We start from the raw sequence: 19,627 nt of genomic DNA, 5'->3' as shown, positions 1-19,627 counted from the left end.
TCTTAGGCCCCGCCTCCACCGCCGCCACCCGCGCCCCACCCGGAAAGTTGAAATGAGCCCCCAGCACCGCCCCTGGCCAGGCCCCGCCCCCGGAGCCGGGAGGGATGTCTCGCTCCTCCCCCACGCCGCCCGCTCACAGCCCCTCCTCCATCCGCCCAGCAGTCCCTCCACCGGGAGAGCCCCCCAGCTGGAGTGGCCAAGGCTGCCTGTCTCTCCTCCCCTACCAGTGGGAGATCAGGCCCCTCCACACCCAGCGCCAAGGCAAGCCCCTCATAGAGACCAACGCAGGGCGGAGACAATGAGGTGCCTTTCTGAGGGAGTCCGATAAAACCCCCAGCCTCACAGGAGACTGCATCTTCAAGGACCCCCCACCCAGGGACCTTCACCCCAGGACCAGTCTCGGGACCACCCGATCTCTGGTCACAGTTATTCCATGGGACCTCAGCATCCAGACGAGTTGGACCACTGGGCCCCTTAAGGCCCCTCCATAGCCTCTCCCTACTTCCAGCACTTCCTCCCCCTCCCAGCCCAGGGCCGGCCCCTCTGGGCAGGCACAGGGAAACTGAATCACCAAAGCCACCCACATTTGTGGAAGCGGGGTACCAGCCAGCATCTACCCCTGGCCAGCAGCCCCTGTCCCGTCCCCTGGGCACTCAGAACTGATTCATAGCTGGATTTCCTGGGGTCCACCCTCTGCCCCCAACCCTAGCAGGACAAAGAGACCTGGGTGGGCGGGGAGCCAGAGCAGCTGCCACTAAGCCCTTGCCCCTGACTGGGTCTCTGCTTTCGGATGCTCTCTTTGCTCAGGGTTGGGGAAACCACCCACCCCAGAGCAGAACAAGCTGATTAGGATTCCAGGCTGGACCCCGGATTCTCTGAGCCCCGGAGTCCAAGCGCCCAAGAACCAAGGTGGAACGCCTGGCGCAGGTAGGTGCCCACTGCCAGCTGCGAGCCTCTTTCCTGACGTCTGGCTTCCTTCCCTGCGGAAGCTGCCCACCGGAACACGGCTCACCCTTAGCCTGTTGTCTGACCAGCAAGTCCTGAGGACAGCAGCCTGTCGGGAGAAGCAAGACCTCAAAGGGGAACCACTTAGCTCGGTCCGCGGCGCCCCCTCGTGGTCAGACGGCGGAATGACAAGCGTCTCCCAAGCCCTATCATAATCACGGGACGAGGATTAGCACCGTCTGGGTCCTCCGCACCCCCGAAACCGGCCCCCAGCTTCACCGGAGACCTGCTGAATCAGACGCTCTCTGGTGGGCCCAGGAATCTGCATTTTTACATTTACCTCTGGTGATTCCGATGCCTGCTGGAGCCTGCAAATAGCTGCTTAATAGCCCAAATTGTAGAGCAAGGGATTTCCACATCAAGGACTAAAATACGGGGGTATTTAGACAGGGTTTCTCCAGGAGGGGTTGTGGGAGAGAAACTGAGCCAGCCAAGGGGGCAACCTCCCTGCTCCCATACTTCCTGAAGAAGAGGAATCAGTGCCCCTAAGGGTTACATTCTTTTTGAGATTTTGTCAGTTTTCCAGGAAGTTTCCTTTAATTAAAAATAATAATAATTTAAAAACTAGTAAACACCCTAGTGGTCGGAAGTGTTTACAACACTTCCAAGACTGCCACAAAGCAGCTCCTGCCGGCCCTGCCTGATAACGGGTGGGTTAGAGGATTATCAAGATGAGGCCTGAGTGGGCCATGATGCAATGGAGAGAGCTGCCCACACTGCGGTGGGGGGAAAGGGAGAGGCTGAGCGCACAACTCAAAGCAGGAGTTGAGCAGCCCGAGTGCTGGCGGAGGATTCAGGCTAGGTCTGTCTGGGTCCAAAGCCCCAGTTTTTAACCTGCCTTGACTTGTAGACAGCAAGACTCTCCATAGGATTTTCCCTTCTGCAAAAATGGGAGCAGGGGGCTCCCTCACTGTCCTTGGGGTCCATCCAAAAGCCCAAAGCTGCCCAGAGCAGCCTGCCTTTGCCCACAGACTCCCAAATCCCTCAGGTCCGATTGCTGCTCTTTGGGGCCCCGATCTGGAAGTAGGTGATCCAGGGAGGGACTCTGGGAGTCATCAGAAGCAGAAGAACCCATTTCTAGCAACTGGGGCTGCAGAGGCGGTGGGACAGACCTCTCATCACCGCATGTCCCTAGATAAATCATTTCACTGCTAGGGCTTCAGTTTCCCTATCTGTGACATGATGAGCTCACAGGCATGAACATGCTAAGCAAACCCAGGCGCCATCTTCAGCTGTAAGAGAGGGGAAGTGGTCTGTCTGGAGGTGTACAGATCTAAATGCAAGCTAGACACAAACCTGGTCCCCAATCCCCAGGGAGGGCCTCTATGTATCAGACTCTCACTATGGGGCCCTGCACCAGACATGCTGTGCTCTCACCCACACCCCTTCTCAGGGTCCCAGCAGATTGTGCCAGACTAGACACCTGGCCCAGAATCCACAGGCGGGCTGGGCTGGGCAGACTCCCTCTGTAGGCTTTGGGACATAGGCTGAGGAAGTGAGACGGGGCTGGGGAATTGAACTGGAAAGTGACAGAGTCACTGCTGGGGCCACACTCAGAAGAAGCTGACAGGGGAAAGACACAGAGATTAGTGAGCATTGTGGAGGTGATAGAAATTTGAGCCCCAGCTTCTGTTTCCCTACCACCCCTAGCTGCCCCTGAGTTTGGTGGGCTGGGTTTTTTGCAGCAAATATCCTTTGATTTGAGTAGGATTCAGTAGTTTCCTGCTCCTCAGAGCCAAACATACCCCAACTAAAATACTCCCTTTGGAGGGTAGATCACACCCAGTTCGTGCACTCTCGAAAGCCAAGTGCAGGGGCATCCTGTAGTTCCCGAGCCTGGCCTGAGAACTTTCACTGCCAGTCTCCTCTCTGGGAGGGGTGGGGGGCTGTGGCTTCCTCACTTGGTGTCTCTCGGCCAGCAGGTGAGGAGACAGCCGGGTACTGCGGTGGCAAGAACCTGGGGGCTGGGGTCCATGCGGGAGGATCTGAGCTCTGCCACCTCTGGACTCTGTGACCTGAGGCAAGCCTCAGACCTCTCTGAGCCTCCACCCTTCTTTGGCAGGACTGTAAAAGAACCACAGACATGGAGCAGGTTCTGAATCCCCTGAGAAGCGCCTCTGATGGTGACCAAGGAAGGGAAGGACAAGTGAACAAGCCCTCTGGGGTTCTGGGCACAGACAGTTCACCTTCAAAACAGGCGGCATCTTCGTGTGGCTTTCTGATACTCTGACGTTTCTTTCAGTGTAAGAATTTTTTAGGGGTGCCTGGGTGGCTCAGTCATTAAGCGTCTGCCTTCAGCTCAGGTCATGATCCCAGGGTCCTGGGATCAAGCCCTGTATCCTGCTCCCTGTTTGGCGGGAAGCCTGCTTCTCCCTCTCCCACTACCCCTGTTTCTGTTCCCTCTCTTGCTCTCTGTCAAATAAATAAAATCTTTAAAAAAAAAAAAAAAAGAATTTTTTAAATCACCTACTTCCCCTCCCTGTCGAGACCCCAAATATTTGAAATTGGAGCTCTAGGAAGAGGCATCTATGTAACAGGCTGTCTATCAGAGGGCCCCCCTTCAGTGAGGTGGGGCACGTGGGGTGCCTCCCTGGCCTGAACCCCACTTCCCAGAGGTCAGCACAGAGTTCAGGGCCCTCCCACTAACAGGCAAGGTCCCTGGCCCCTGGCCACTGAGGCCTGGGGTGGTACCCTGTGTGTTGGGAGAAAAAAAAGCTCTAGGCTTCTGAACCTCCAGTTGCATTTGGGTTCTGCCATGTAACCCCAACATCCATGGAAGCTCCCCAATTTTCAGTGTTTGAGTGGAAGAGCCAGGAGGCCACTCCAGGCCAGGCCTATGTCTCCTCAGCCATGTAGCCTGCCTGACATTGTGGTTGAGTCACACGCCCTTGTTGAGTAGCAATTTCCTTATCTGCAGAGTAGGGATGAGAACAAAAATATCCACAACCTGAGAGTTGTGCGAGGAAGTGTCTAGCAAGGATATGTTCCCTAAACTGTAATCAGCGTTGACACCACCAGCATCGCTCCCTCCCAGCCCCCCGGAGAATGCCCCCCCCCCGCACCTTCCTCTGCTGCCCCAGGGGGAGCTCCTCCTTCTGTCCTCCAGCCCCCCTGTACTCAGTCATGAGCTTGAGGCATCAGGACGCCGGGGGCAGGGGCACAATCAACACTTTAATCATTTCAGCGGCAGGCTTCGAGCGGCTCTGCAGAGCCCCCACCAGCCCCTCTGCCAAGGCCAGCACCGGGGCCACTGCCCTGAAGGCCAACGTAGAGAGCTGGGGTCAGGGACACAGCCCCTGGGTCACAGAGGTCTCCTTGCAGGACCCCAATCCCAGAGGGGGCAGTACTCACAACACCAATGGCCGGTGACTTCTCCTTGTGTTGAGGAGTCTGAGATGCTTTAGACCCTTCAGACTATGAGTGGCCTTCAAGGGATGCCTGTGTGGCCAGGCGGGGCCAGACTTGAGCAGACAGCCCTCCCCGGGAAGGTGGATGGTTCCCTGATCCAGGGTGGATGGTGGCTGAGGACCTTTGCAAGGGCGGTAGCTGGGTAATCCAGGGGACACTGCTCCAAGTACACATGAGGTAGCAGCCAGGTTGGGCATGCATCTGTTACAGCGATGTTTGGAGGGAAGGCAGAGGCCCAGGGGGTGGGCCAGGCTGCTGGGGTGGGTGAGCCCAGGGGCTACCAGCTAACCAGCCTCAGCTCGATGGTTTCTCCATCCTTGGGGGCATAGTCAGCAATACCTGCAGAAACAGGTTGAGCAGGGGGTTAGCAGGGCAGAGAATCCCAAACCCCTCCACCTCTTCTTAGGGACAAGCACCCTGAGGCCAGGGTCTATAAGATCCACTCAGGGCTTGGCGGTGGGAAAGTGGGAGCTGTCCAGAGCCAGTCTGGAAACTGAAATCAGCTGTGACCTCAGGGCTCCTGAGGTCCACAGGCTCATTTTACAGTGGGGGAGCGCCCAGGGAGGGGGCCCGGGACAGCATTCTGGATAACCAACAGGGGGTGAAAGGAACCAGAGACCTTTGACAAAACCTGATGGGCAGGGTCACTGTCTTCAGGGCCCCCTGAGGGGCCATCAGGAAGGGGACTTGCTCAGTGTGGTCTGGAGGGAGAACCAAGACCACGAGTGAAGTCCGCTGGAGCCGGCCTCCACTCACTGGAGACGGCCTCCACTCACTGGAGACAGTCAAGGCTCCAGCATGGCACCTGGGGTCAAGCCCCAGCTCTGCACTCATCAGCGGTGTGACTCTGGGCAAGTTGCTCCACATTTGTGAGTGCTGGCATTCCCATTTCTGAAATGAGGGCAATAATGGTATCAACAACCAGGTGCTCCTTTTTCCCCATGGGAGTGGGCTTCCTGCTGGACCAGGGGCAGAGGGGGTGGGAGGTGGAGGATGCAATGATCCCCATCTGCCTCATGATTGAGGCCATCGGGCTCCTGCCCCAGACTACCCCCTCCAGCCCACTTTCTCAGTAATAGAGGCCAGATCTGGGGTCTCCACCTGCCCCCTCTTTGTTTTACTTCTCAATCTGTTCAGAAGCAGGCAGAGAAGAAGAATCCTTTTTCTTGGGCTCCCTCAGAAAGGCCCACACCCTGGAAAGAACTTGGCCCAATGCCCGGCATAGGACAGGTGCCCAAGAGAAGCTCCAGGTAGCAAGAGTAGGGACAGATGACCCTTCAGAGTCTATCTGGTGACTGGGCTGATGCACAAGGATGCTCATGACAGCCTGAGGTGTAGGAGTTAAAACCCTAAATATCTAGCAGGAATCGAGAAGCTGCAGCCTCCCCATCTCACTCCACGCCCCACTGCAGCACCCAGGCCGAGGCAGGCCCTGACTGGCCCATGCCAGTTGTGTGGCAATCCTTGTTCTCCAGCCGATGGTGAGTGCAGAACCTGGGCCCTCTCCTAACGACGGAAATGAGTCCAGGAATGTGCCTGTGTCCCAATTCCACCTCTGTCTGCTTGGGGCAGACTTTTAAAAGGGAGCTACCCTGGGAAGACACAAGAAGGGTGAGGAAGCCAACGAAAAGAGGAGTATGGAGTCACAGGGGAGAAGGGCTAGAGCCCAGGTTACACCAGCCCTGAAGTCCTCATTCCCTCTTGACCCTGGTCATTCAAGCCAACAGATGTCATACAGTGGAAGCTAGTTTGCACTGTGTTTCCTGTTACTTGCAGCCCCAAACACCCTTGTGAGTGATATATTCTACATGGCTATTTCAAAGGAAGGGGAAGATCTACATATAACAACATAGAAAGATGTCTTAACATAACGTTAAGAATGAAAAAAATAAGCTGCCGGGCGCCTGGCCAGCTCAGCTGGTAGAGCAGGACACTCTTGATCTCACGGTCGTGAGTTCGAGTCCCACAATGGGCACAGAGCTTACTTTAAAAAATAAATAAATAAAATAAAATGTTTCTTTTTTTAAAAAAGAGAATTTCTTTAAAAAAAGTTGCAAAACAGTATACAGAGCTGTACCACCCAGTATGCTCACATTAGCCACATACAGCTATTGTGCACTTGAAGTCGTAGAACAAAAAAAGCAGGCAAAAATGTCATTCATAATTTCACACTGATTATATCTCGGAATACTAATATTTTGTATATTTGGTTAAATAAAATATATCAATAATATTAGTGTCACCATCTAGAAAATTTAGAATTACACGTGCCTCACATTTAGTTTCAGTCAGACAGCATTGCTACCGAGCATTTTCTGAAAAAACTCACATATTTAAAATACTAGCTGGAAGAAAAGACACCAACAGTTAAAAGAAGCAATTTCTGGGGAGCAAATGATAGGTGATTTTAATTTTCTTCTTGTTTGCCTATCTGATTTCCTAGAGTTGCCACAATAACTTACACAAAAATTCTTAAGCGTTCAGTTCAATAACTTAGATGCCACCTTGAGCGTCAGTGATTATCCGAGGCCGAGGCCCAGAAAGGTTCAGGGGGAAACCGAGGGGATCCGGGGAAGCCTCACAGCAACAAGGCTGGCTGGGGGAGATCTCCAGAGGCGGCCAGCCACCAGACTCACCTTGTAGCAGTGGGGTGTCAGGGGCTCGGAGGAGCTGCCAGAACTCACGTGCCCCAGCTTCTTTCCCCATCACGGAGGTCAGGTACGGGCCTGACAAGGAGTTCTGTGTATCATACCTACCAAAGAGAGAGGCAGAGAGAGAAGAGGTGACTTTTGCTTCCACTGAACCGAGGGCAGAGGCAGAAGTACCCCCACCAGGGAAGTCCTGGCTTCTCTCTCAGGGCCGGCGCTAGCCAAATCCTTTTCAGGCCACGGGCCTCACCTCCGCCCCTCCTCTGCCGCCTCCTGACACTGCCCAGTCAGGGGACTCCACCCCTCTGCACTGACCAGGACCATGGCCTACAGGAAGGGGCACCTATTACATGACTGGCTCAGCAGCTGCCCCCTCTCTAGGAGCTGACATTGCAGGGCTGAGGAGCAGAAGATGGAGACACCTGGTGGTGGCAGTGGGTCTCTGCTTCTGGAAGTTTCTGTGGCTCCGTGGCACTCCCCTCTTCTTGGGGCTCGGTGGCTCAGTCTTCTCTTTGATTCTATACACCCCATGCTCCAGAGAGGGTTGGGGTTGCGTTTCTGGCCTTTGCAACCAAGAGACTCCTTATTCACACCAACCCCTCCCTGAGTTCCTTGTTTCCAATTGTGCGTTTCTCCAAACCATGTGGACACGGCTGCCAGAGGGATCCTCTTAAAGGTCCATAGTCATGTTCTTCCTCTCTCCAAAAGGCTCATCAAAGTTTCTGTCTTAGAGAGGGAGGGTTTGTATAGTTTTAAGAGACAAAACCACTCAGGGTGACTTTGTCAAAGGGAAACTGTTGTTTGAGAGGGTGTCATGGAGCAGCCCCCTCTACCCTGTCATTCCCTAACTCTGTGGATCCATGTGGCTGCTTGGAGCACGTGTTTCTCTCTCTCTCCTCTTTCTCCCTGGATCTCTCTTTCTGCAGTCCAGCTTTCTCTGCTGGGCATTCATGTGCCTGCAGACATAACCTTCCTGCCTGGCCTCTGCACCCGGTTCAGGTACCCACTTCCACTGACAGAACGGTTTCCTGATTAGTATCCCTGATGTCTTCTCAGAGGTCCTGGAGTTCTGAATTAGAATGGGAAGTTCTATTTTTTTCATTTTGATGACATTACTCAGACACAAATGCCAGCAGGCTCTGCGTACTCTCAGTGTCTGCTGGACGGCAGCCTGCCAAGGTGCTCAGTGTGTGTGGCCGTCTGGGGCTGTGTGGGGCCGTCTGGGACCCATAAGTGCTGCTGTATGCGCGGCAGGCGACTGGGAAGAGAACTGAGGTGGGCTTAGTAGTGAATGGAGTGTTCGGAGCCAGGGAAGGGCCTATGACGTCACAGCTGCCTGGACAAACTCAGGCTTGACAGCAGCTCAGGTCCAAGCAGCTGAGAGCATCAGGCTCATCCCATGTCTGGCCAAGTACACCTGCTTCTCAGCAAATAGTCCTTATTTGAATGTTATTCTTTTTACACTTCATATCTAATTTGCAAAGTTGTTTAGGGTTTAGAGAGGTCTGGAGCCAGAAAGAGAAGGGACTTTTAATAGTAAACATAATAGTACACATCTAAGTCATAGTATAACAGAAATTTTGTTCTTTGTACATCTCTGGCCTGAAATACCCTGGGACGCACAGCTGCGAGGCACCTGCTGTGGGCCCTCCCTGACTGCAGGGTGCTGTCCTTTGGGAACCTCAGGTAGGCACAGAAATCGGGGCCCTCTCAAACTGAGGCATTTCTTTCTAGAAGAGACATCTGGGGTCGGAGTGACCCGGTGGAAGGCACTCAAGTCCTCTGGTTCAGATTCCCCACTGGTAACATAAGAATCCCATCCATGTTATTCAGGCACAGACAAGGCTGGGCAGAGAGCAGCGCTCCAGAAATGCTTGGCCCCAGACGTGTTGAATCTTGTCAGGGTGAAAGGCAAGTTTAAGGAGGTTGCCCAACCTCCACATTCTACAGAGGACTTGCCCAGGGTACTTCATCACAGGGATGAGGCCAAGATCATCTGAGGATAATAACTCTCTTACGAAAGCTAACCTGTACTGAGCTTACTAAGTGCGGGGGGCCACGTCCTATTTGTGCGCTAATTCCCGGACTCCCTGCACAGGCCCTGCGAGGAGCACGGCCCGGCTGGTGCTCTCACTGGGTTGCAGGTAAATAACTGGTTCTGGGTCCTAGTGGGGGAGTGGTGGAGCTGGGATTCCAATGTGGATCCTCTGCCCCCAGAACATGTTCTCAGAGCCATTGACGATGCTGGCCCATAGCTGTCTGTTTCCACTACAGCCCGGGCCATTCAGGAGTGGAGAAGGAAGAAGCAGAGCCTGGCCTGGCAACTCTCCCAGAGGAACCTCCTCTTCCATCCCCATCCCAATCATGTCCTGTATCAGGGATGTGGGGTCAGGTGGGGTGAGGACTGGGAGGCGAGGGTCTCACGTGAATCCTGCGAGCTCCCGGGCCTTCTTAAGGACATCTTCCAAAGAGGACCCAGCAGAGACAGAGATGGGGTGTCTGTATGGTGGCAAGACACTGGGGACCTTCAGCATGACACTGATGAGCTCTTGGGTCTGTGAAGTAGTTTCCAGAGCTGGCTGCAACAGGACTGTGCCAGGGAGAGAGGAAGAGGTAGCTGGTGTGAGGGCAGGGGGCCAGGTGTTAGTCCCTTCTTCCCTCGAAGATACTGTGGCCTGTCTCAGCCAGCATCACCACCAGCTGCCATGTCTTTAACCCCCATGTCCCCCGGCTGCCCAAGGTTGGGCCCCTCACTGGTTTTTTTTTTGCTTCCAGTACCCCCTTCCCACCTATCTGCCACATAGCACCCCAGAGGGCTCTTTCTCGAACATGCATCTGTTCATATCACCCCTGCCCCCATTACCTCCGAGGGTCTCCCCTCCTTTTCATTCTCCTGCCTGCAACTCTAGCTCATTCTCCCAGACCCCACTCTCTAGTAAGACCCTCCCCCCCAATTTCAGCCTAAAAGGTATAAAACACCTCGGCACCTTCGTTCCTGCTGCCCCCTCTCTGCCCTGCCCTTGCGACTGCTCTTCCCCACTGGCAAATCTCATTCGCCAACTCAAGTCCTCCCAGATGAAGCCCTGATTCCAGCTGCTAATTGGGACTCATTAGGATGTATCAGCACTACCCAAAATGTGTCTCTCCCCATTCATCCATTCGAACATTTCTGGACTGGGTACCGCGCAAGGGGCTGCAGACTCATGGCCCACCGAGAGCTCTCTCTTTGGTATCTCTCTACCCACACTGCGACTTTCTGGAAGCTATGACTGCATCTTTGCTGCCAGTGTGTCCCACATGGACCTGCAAACCCCTGTTGACTTAGCAAATCTGGACCAGGCAACCTCCCTTCCCTGGGACTTGCAGACTTCAGGGAGGACTCTGCAGACTGAAAAGAACAGGGCTCCCATTGAAAGGCCCAGCTACCTCTTGGTGCCCCGCAGTCTGGGGAGATGAGATCTACATAGCTCTTGCCATTCAGGACAGGCAGCAGCTGGGAAATTACGAGAACGTTCTTGAAGGCCCCATCCTGCATACTGGCCAACAGAGCAGCCCTTGCCTTGAGGCATGCCGTGCCCAGCTTCGCTCCAGGCATGAAGGAATTCATCAGTAACTGGTGACAGAATGGGGAAGAGGAGAAGGTGGGTCAGCTGGGATGGAGGAGCCAGGTCTTCCAGGCCACCGCCCACCAAACACCGGGGCGGACTATGGCCCCAAGCTCTCTTTCCTACCTGCAGAGCCAGAGGGGTGCTGTAGACATTCCCAAAGTGGCCCTCAGGGGTCTGGGCCTTCAGGATCTTCTCTCGTGTTGTCCTAATGGCCACGGTGATCCGGTGTCTCTGATTGGGGTTGAGGTTGGAGTGCTCCAGACAGGTGAAGGCCAAGCCCGCCATGGCCACTGTGTCTGCAAGGGACAGAGCCAATCGGAGTCAGTCTAGGCAGAGCCCTGGGGCAATGGGCTGCCACCAGAGGCTTGAAGAAGGGGCATGGCCACATTAGCATTTTAGAAAGTTTTCACCAGTGAGGGGGACCAACTCAGCCCAGTTTGTCCAGAACTTTCCCGCTTTGGCCACTGTAAGTCTGGTGTCCTGGGAAGTCCCTTAGGTCCAGGCAAATAAGAATGGTTGGTCACCCTACCCCTGTGTACTGTTTAGGTGTTAGAGGTTAGGGAGAGGACCAGGAGGAGGGAGGCCCAAGAGGACTTTATCCCACACTGCTCATTCCCAAACCTGCCTGTACTTTGGAATCACCAGGGAAGTCTGGAACAAACCAATGGCTGGGTCCATCCCCAGGTGATCTGATTTCATAGGTCCAGGAAGATGCCTGGGCCCTGGACGCTCTGAAGCCCCCCAGTCCCTGCCCTGAGGTGATTTACTGGGTCCACAGTGTTTTTTCTACAAGCCTCAGGCAGAGCAAGCTCCCTGCTGCCTTCTCTCTGGGGTACTTCCTCCCCTCACTACCCCCACCCTATGCGAGGCACACACACTTACTCACAGAATGCCAGACTGACAAGAGACCCTGAATCACAATGACAACAAAGGGCACTGGAGGCCCAAGGTAACACAGTGAGGTAGCATTTCCAGAATCCAGGTCTCAGGCTTCCCAGCTCATGTGATGACCAGATCATAGCTATGTGTCCAGAACTTTCTCCATGGCAGGCACTATGATAAGCCTTTGACTTATAAGGCATCTTCTATCAAGATACTGCTGGGAGGTTATTTTACAGGAGAAGCTGAACCAGAAAGGCCAGCCAACTTGCCCAGGGTGGCCTACAATAAACGCGTGACAGAGCTGGGGTCAGGGTCCCAGGCCCTCTCCAACACGGCCACCGTACACACCACACACACACACACACACACACACACACACACACACACGAGCCCTCGCCATTTCACTCCTCAGGGACTCATAAGGAGGGGCCCGAGGAAAGGTGAGCATGGGGCAGGGGGAGGAGGCCTTCAGCTGGGGCTGGGGACTGGTGGAGTGCCAGCCTGGCTTTAGCAGGGCCTCGCTCACTCACCCACAGAGAGGTGGCCGTGGCGGAGACGATGGCTGTGTTCCACGGCATACAGGAGCCTGCCCACCACGCTGTCATGGAGCCGCTTCTGGTGGACACACAGGGCCAGGATGCCCAGGCCATACTGGTAGTAGCTGGTGTGGGGGTGGCCCTTGTGATGGGGCCCTGGGAGGGAGAAGACCATGGGGCAGGGGCTTCATGCCGGGCCTGAGGGGTTCCCTCTCTGCCCCCTCCCAGCAACCAGCCTAGCCAGCACATGGGACCCCACTGCCCACACTTCCCAACACCCTCCTCTGGGTCATGGGATCCTCCATTCCTTCAGTCCCTCAACCCGTTCCTGCTGAGGATCCACTCTGTGTCGGCTGCTGTGCTCAGAGTGGTGACCGAGCCAGTGGTGACCGGCCAGCCCTCCAACAATAACAACCTTCGGCCACAACAACATGATTAAAGCTGAAACGTGGACCGAGGTCTCTGGGGCCATACAGTAGAGGTCTTGGAAGAGCTGGGGGATCATGGCAGGATTCTCTAAAAGGCAGTGATGCTGGGGAGGTCGGGGTGGGAAGGAGCTAAGGTGGAGCGGGAGTAAGCTAGAAGGGGAAGGAAGCCTTCCAGACAGAGAGAACATATATGAAGATGCTGATCTGCAAGCTGAGAAATCACATGGCCAGAGCCAGAAAGGCAGGTGCGTGGGTGCCCAGGGGTGGGCCAACAGGTCCTGAGGAGGAGAAAGGGGCAGATGGGCCTGAGGGGCCGTGGACACAGTAGTGAGCAGCCTGTGCAGGGTTTGAGCAGGGCTAACAAGATCAAATTTATATTTAAAATGCTTGCCCTGGCTGTCATGTAGTGGGTCAAATCAGGCATCAGGACAGTTAGCAGAGAGAGGCTGAGGAGTAAGCAGTATGGAGGCCATGCAGTTGTCCCAGAGGTAGACAGTCAGTTCAGTCGTGGTGGCTGAGAAGAACTTGCCAACAGAGCGCATGTGGGGTACAGGAAAGGCTTGATCAAGGATGGCGACTGCAGCAGGCCCAAGCCTCTAGGTGGATAGTGAGACAGGCAGAGTGGAGGGTGGGAAAGAGGCCTGGGGGAAAAAACCCAAAGTTCTGACTTAGATGCTTCCCTAGAGAATGTGATCTGGTGAGGCCCCCCACCCCGACACTTGGCAGACCATGTCCTCTCACCAATGGCCCTCTTCTCGTCCTCCAGGAACCGCTTCAGCTGTGAGACCAGCCTATCCCCCTTGTGGCCTCCAACAAACTCACAGTTAGCCCTGAGAGCCAGCAGGTAGAGGGCCAACTGGCCCATGGAGGGCTTAGCCTTGTTGTTACTGTTGTCATCGTTGATGGCAAGCCTAGGACAAAGCCAGTAAACAACACTTCTGTAAGAAAATGCCACCCTGGTAAGCCTGCATTGAGACACCCCCAACCAACATCATAAAGTGAAAAGAATCCTAACAATTAGAAACTTTGCTAAAACTACCAAAAGTAGATGGAGTCAGCTCTGCACAGTGTAAGGTGCATGCCACACATATTTCGTAAAGATAAAAAACTGGACTCCAGGACAAGCCCCGAGGGCTCTGACGTCCAAGTGACCTATGCTTGCCCCCACCATTTTGATCACACTATGCCTACACAGTCTTCCTTTCCTCCCCCTCCCTGCCCTGTGTCCGCTTCTTGAGAGGGAGTCCAAGCAGGAGATGCTTCATGGTGGTCCCGATCCTTCACCTCTCATTCAAACTCCCACACTGAGCCTCAGAACAGGCCTCCCCTTAATGCCCCCTGGAAAGGGAGCACAGAGTTAGATGCCACTAGATGCTGTTTCTGGGCTCGGGGGTGGGGGGGTGGGTTGTGGTCATGGATCAGTGATATCTGCCTCCAGTCTAGTCAAGCCAACCCCATTCTACAGATCGAGAAAGTGCCAAAGGAGACGGAACCTGCCCAAAGTCTCCCACAAAGCAGTGGCAGCCCAAACCAGAACATAGGTCTGCTTTCTCTTAGGAGGTAGAGCAAGACAAGGGGAAAGGAGAAGAAAGCAAACAGCGATACCCCAGGAGGCTCTGCTGGTAGTTGAGCTTGAGGATGTGCAGATAGAAGGCCTCCCTGGCCCCGGCCTGCACGCTGGAGAGGCGGAGGCCCACGTAGATACTGGGGTTCAGGTGGTCCAGGGACAGCCAGTCCATCCAGGGCAAGAGGCGTTGGCCTAGCCTCTCCACCAGCTTCCTATCCACCTCTGGTATTTCTTTGGAAAGAGAACAGGCCAAGTGAGGTTGCAGAGCCAGGCCACCAGCAAGGAACTGCTTTTACCTAACTAGAGCCTTCTCCAGGGAATAAACATCTCTACTCCGTCTCCATCTAGCACACATCCTACTTGTATGGGAAAATATGGCTGTAATGAAAGGCAGCAGGTAAATAGGAGAAAGCAGGTATCCCAAAAGAGCACTTGGGGGGCGCCTGGGTGGCACAGCGGTTAAGCGTCTGCCTTCGGCTCAGGGCGTGATCCCGGCGTTCCGGGATCGAGCCCCACATCAGGCTCCTCCGCTATGAGACTGCTTCTTCCTCTCCCACTCCCCCTGCTTGTGTTCCCTCTCTCGCTGGCTGTCTCTATCTCTGTCGAATAAATAAATAAAATCTTTAAAAAAAAAAAAAAAAAAAAGAGCACTTGGAGTGGGCCGGGGAGAGCTGGTGGGCCGAGGGCAGAGGAAGCTGGTACCAGACAACCACTCTGCCACCAGGAGTAATGGACAGTGGAGGCCAAGCCTTGTGATGTGCCCCAGGCACTGCACCCGACCTCACTTGGTCCTCACAGGTCTCCAGCCCTGTGGCATCGGTACTGTCATCATCACTTTGCACAACCGTTCAAAGTCATGTTTTCTCTTACACAGGCTATAGAACCAAGGATGAGCCTGCCTGCAAAGCCCCTGTTCTTCCATGCTCTGCCAAATCCATTTACCGAGACTGCAACCCACACACAGAACATGTCACACCCCCAATTTTAAAACACTGCTGGCTGGGGCGTGTGGGTGGCTCAGTTGGTTAAGCGGCCAACTCTTGATTTCGGCTCAGGTCATGATCTCAGGATCCTGGGATGAAGCCCCGCGTGGCGCAGGTGGGGGGGGGGGTCCCCACTGAGTGGGGAGTCTGCTTGAGGATTTTCTCTCTTTCCCTCTCCCTCTACCCCACCCCGCACTCTCTCTAAAGTAAATAAATAAATCTTAAAAAAAACCAAAACAAACAAACAAAAAACAAACAAAAAAACCCACTGTAGGCTGCCCATGGCTAACTGGGGCTGTCTGGTGAGCTTCCTCTGTGCAGATCTTAAAATAATGCTTTTCCTGCCACATCTGCTTAGGTGAAGAGGACCTGAGACTGAGGGGTGAATCGGTAGAAAGCCATTATCGTTTGCAACCATTTCTCTGTGTGCTTTGGGTTTTGCCTAAAACTGAACCACGAAAATGCTGAAATGCTGAAATACTGGGAAGCCTTGGGGGCATTCCCAGGCCCAGCTGACCCCGCCTGCCTCCCTTAGGGAAGGAGCCTGAGGACAGTGGGTGGCCTGGGAGGCACTTTGGACTTTTCCCCATTTACTGCCTCCCAGTTATCTGCAGGGCTCCAGCTGCCTCCACTGCAGCTATGCGGCGTCCCAGGATGCTGGGCAGGCTGCCCCTCCCAGGAGACTGAGCACAGGAACTGCCGCCAGAGCTCTTCACCTGCGCAAGGCACAGGGTTCCTCTCATAACAGGCCCATCCCTCTTAGTCTGGGTCCCACCATCATTCTTTTTCTGTAAGTAATCTCTACGCCCAATGTGAGGTTCGAACTCACGACCCTGAGATCTAGAGTTGGCATGCTCTGCGGACTGAGCCAGCCAGGCACCCCACAGGACCCACCAGCTTATGCCTACTTCCCCCAAAAGTCATAGGTATTTGTTGCTACCTGTGAAGGGGCCCGAGGGGGTGGGGGTCAGGGACAGGGGTTCTTTTCTTTCCATTCTCTTCCTCAGTGCCTTTCTGGGGCTGCCTCCCATTTCTGTAGGCATTTCCCCCCTATCTGTCTGGATCCGTCTCAGTCTCTACCTCTTTCAGCCTGTCCTGGTCATCTGTCCCTCTCTACCTCTCTTTCCCTCTCCCTTTTCTTCATACTGGTAGGGGAGCCTCACCCCGACCCCAGGCTCTGCCCTCCAGGAAGTGAGTCAGCCCTGGGATTAGGAGTGATAACAAGAGGAGCCAGAGCTATAAAGAGAGGCTAATAACCACAATTCAGCCTCCTTAAAAGGAAGGAGCCAGGCGAATTCACCTCAGTCATAAAAGTGGCCCAGGGCAAGCTCCCCCCATGAAGCCTCTTGCTCACAGGGCCATGCAGCTCTGCCAGCTGACTAGCCTTGACACTCGGAAACAGAGGAGCCCACCCTGGGAAAGCATTCGGCAGCATCCTTGTCAATTTCACAACTGCGCAGAGCTTTGAACTGGTAAAGTTCGAGTTGTGGGATCCCCCGTATGAGCTGGTAAAGTTCAAGCTGTGGGATCCCCCGTACCACACCAAGCAGGAAGGCAGGGAATGAGGCCTGGGCAGCTAAGTGGCTCAGCTGTGGGGGTTGCACCCCCAAACCTCGTCCAGGGCTTTTGTTGGGTCTATGGGCCAACTACGGAATGATTCACGCCCAGTGAGGGTGAGGACTGGGTCCCAGGTCTCCCTGGGGACTGTCTGGACAGGAACCAAGAGCCCCTGGTGCCCAGGGAAGACCATGGCCTGAAGTTCTGAGAACTGAGTCCAGCAAAGCCCTGGAAAGCTGGAGTGCCTTAGCAGGTCATCTGGCTCCTCCAACCTTTGACTGACTCATCTGTCACCTGGACATAACTGAACCTGCCTCTCGGTTTCTCCAAAGATAACAAGAGACCCCAGGACTGAAAGCATATTGCACGTAAGGCCGTGGGCAGAATACAAGGAGGGAGGAGAGGTGGGTAACCCTAGAGCACAGAGGTTTCCCTGCCTGCCTTCTGCTTTCTGCTTATCTCCAGTGCACAAATAGCCCCAGGCCTGCGTTCCGGCTCCCAGATGGGTCCCAAGAGGTCCCAAAAGGCCCCTGGGGACACTGGGACACAGATCCAAGCACCCAGCCTCCTGTATGTGCAATATAAAACAAATGCCGTGCCATAACCTGCCCCTATGCTTCTCTCAGACTCGTCTCGTCTCCATTAAGGGTGCCCGCATACTCACTTCCCTCTGCCTGGGATGCCCCCCACTTCTTGTTAGCTCCTTTTCTTCCTCTGGGTCTTAATCCCCCTGTCATGCCTGGTCCTCGGAAATCCTTCCCTGAACTCTCTCCCTGAATCACTGGCCCCAGCTCTCTACCTCTCTGCCTGGTTCGCTTACTTTAGCCCTCCCCACAGCCCCCAAATACAGCACCGATTAGCCTCTTGACTTCTTTTGTCTGTCCCCTTTACTAGAACAGATGCACTAGGAGGACCGGGATGGGACCGGTCTTGCTCTTTGTTCTCTCCCCAAAGTCCAACGCTGCACTGGCTCAGAGAAGCCTCAGTCAATGCATGATGAATGAGTAAATTAACAATGACTGTTTTAATGGGAGCATTTTTGTCTGGTGGGCTGTTAGACATATAGAGTTGACCCTCGAACATGTGTTTGAACTACATGGGTCCACTCATATGTGAATTTTTCTTGATACAGCACAGTACTTTAAATGTTTTTTTTTTTTAAGATTTTATTTATTTGAGAGAGAGAGAAAGAGCACAAGTAGGGTGAGGAGCCCAGACTTGATCATGACCTGAGCTGAAGGCAGACACTTAACCAACTGAGCCACGCAGGTGTCCCAAGTCTATTTTGTTTTCCTTGTGATTTCCTCAATAACATTTTCCTTTTTTTAGCTGACTTTATAAGAATACAGTATACAATACATATAACATACAAAATATGTGTTGTTTATCTTATTAGTAAGGCTTCCACTCAACAGTAGGCTATTAGTAGTTAAATTCTGGGGAGTCAAAAATTATGCATGGATTTGGGACTGCATGGAGGGCCAGCAGCCTTAACCCACGTTGTTCGAGGGTCAACTGTAATTAATCTCAACACGGTGTGTCAAACACTGAGGTCCACCTAAGTCCCAGCTGCTGTGGAAGCCCAAAGGGGCAGAGAAATCGTACCCTCCCACACATCCAAGCCTCACTTTCTCCAGCTACATAATGAGAGGTTTGGACAAGACCTCCCCGCTGAGGCCCCAGGAGGAAAGAGGCACAGGGTAGATCTGGTTACTCACCACAGATATCAGCGAGAGCCCCCAGGCTCCCAAGCAGGAAAAGGAGGGCCCCAAGGTGCCCCATGGCAGGAGCGGATGGGTGAGCAGCGGGCGGGAAGCGCAACAGACTCCTAGGGCTGGTCTTGCACAGCCGGTCACTGCTCTGAGAGAGGCAGCTTCCTGTCACTGATTAATCCCTCCACGCCCCCAGCAGGATGCTGCTAAATCAGCAGAGAGAAAGCGGAAAAGATTTGTAGCTGAGGTAAAAGCAAGGCCAAAGAACAGAGGAAGGAAGGGCAGAGTCGTTTTCCTGGAGGTAGGGAGCGGGGGTGGGGGAAGACAAATAGGAATGGTGTGAGACTTCTTGAGGCCAGCCACATTCTGTCCTCGCTGCCTAAAGAGCGCTGGGCAGGCACAGAGGGTCTGACATCTGATCTGCCCAAGCCTGTCCACCTGCGCCTGCATCGTATCCCCCTCACTGCTCCAGCGGTGGACAGGCAGGGCTGGGGGGCCTACCTGGTGCCCCCCAACAGAGGGAGTCCCTGGAAGTACCCAGCCCGGCCTGGGACGAGGAGCGGAACGGAGAGCTGTGGTGATCACGTGAGCGACTGCTGGTGTCAGCTGTCCTCCGGAGCCCGCCCGGCGTTAGGGGTGGGAGGGGCTGGACCCGGACCAGACCGGCCAGTTTTCTCAACCAACCAGAAAGCGGGAGGCCTCCCGCAGACAAAACAAAACAAGGGAACAGGATTTAATCATTTGAGACACAAAGCCTTGGGTAGCGGGGCTTCTTGTTAGGACTAGAAAAGTAATCTTAAAAATATATATATATAGGGGCGCCTGGGTGGCACAGCGGTTAAGCGTCTGCCTTCGGCTCAGGGCGTGATCCCGGCGTTATGGGATCGCGCCCCACATCAGGCTCCTCCGCTGGGAGCCTGCTTCTTCCTCTCCCACTCCCCCTGCTTGTGTTCCCTCTCTCGCTGGCTGTCTCTGTCGAATAAATAAATAAAATCTTTTAAAAATATATATATACAAATATATAAATATATATATATACATACATACATACATATATATATATATATCTGTAAGGAGAAGAGAGAACAAAGGATTCCTCCCTTGCCTTACCTCACAGGAAAATCAGGTCCAAGAGTTAAGCCTGGCGGTGCTGTGTGACCTTCTCCAGGTCACTTAACCTCCCTGAGTTTCAAATAGTTTCTCCTGTGTGAGATGAGAGGGCTGGACAAGACCATTCTAACTAAGTTCCCTTCCAGCTCAACCTGTGAAAATCTTATCATCTTAAAATACCTC

At 54.0% G+C, this 19,627-nt stretch overlaps 1 protein-coding gene across 3 annotated transcripts; it reads right to left on the bottom strand.

Moving 5' to 3' along the window:
• Positions 1 to 4,156: 4,156 nt before the first annotated feature.
• Positions 4,157 to 18,933, bottom strand: TCN2 (transcobalamin 2). 3 transcript variants are annotated; one of them, XM_057306050.1, is made up of 10 exons: positions 18,836 to 18,933; positions 18,341 to 18,629; positions 14,121 to 14,313; positions 13,257 to 13,426; positions 12,082 to 12,243; positions 10,793 to 10,965; positions 10,488 to 10,674; positions 9,486 to 9,651; positions 7,050 to 7,165; positions 4,157 to 4,752 (listed from the first exon to the last, which is right to left on the bottom strand). In XM_057306050.1, exons 2-10 carry the CDS (start codon positions 18,402 to 18,404, stop codon positions 4,691 to 4,693), a joined length of 1,293 nt encoding a protein of 430 aa, XP_057162033.1. In that variant the 5' UTR covers positions 18,405 to 18,629; positions 18,836 to 18,933; the 3' UTR covers positions 4,157 to 4,690. The 3 variants fall into 3 exon arrangements, with proteins under 3 accessions (XP_057162033.1, XP_026340614.2, XP_026340615.2); XM_026484829.4 differs by having other exon boundaries at positions 18,341 to 18,540; XM_026484830.4 differs by having other exon boundaries at positions 18,341 to 18,537; positions 18,836 to 18,927.
• Positions 18,934 to 19,627: the final 694 nt, after the last annotated feature.

Source organism: Ursus arctos, unplaced genomic scaffold, assembly GCF_023065955.2.
Source record: "Ursus arctos isolate Adak ecotype North America unplaced genomic scaffold, UrsArc2.0 scaffold_34, whole genome shotgun sequence".
Classification (NCBI taxonomy): domain Eukaryota; kingdom Metazoa; phylum Chordata; class Mammalia; order Carnivora; family Ursidae; genus Ursus; species Ursus arctos.
Note: the sequence above shows the minus strand (reverse complement) of the source record. Positions and strands in the feature narration are given on the sequence as shown.

Coding starts and splice junctions, on each gene's coding strand:
- TCN2 (XM_057306050.1), bottom strand. CDS start 18,404: ATGGGGCACCTTGGGGCCCTCCTTTTCCTGCTTGGGAGCCTGGGGGCT. Junction 13,427..14,120: donor TACCAGCAGAGCCTCCTGGG/GTATCGCTGTTT, acceptor GCTTTGTCCTAG/GCTTGCCATCAACGATGACA. Junction 10,675..10,792: donor GCACCCCTCTGGCTCTGCAG/GTAGGAAAGAGA, acceptor TTCTGTCACCAG/TTACTGATGAATTCCTTCAT.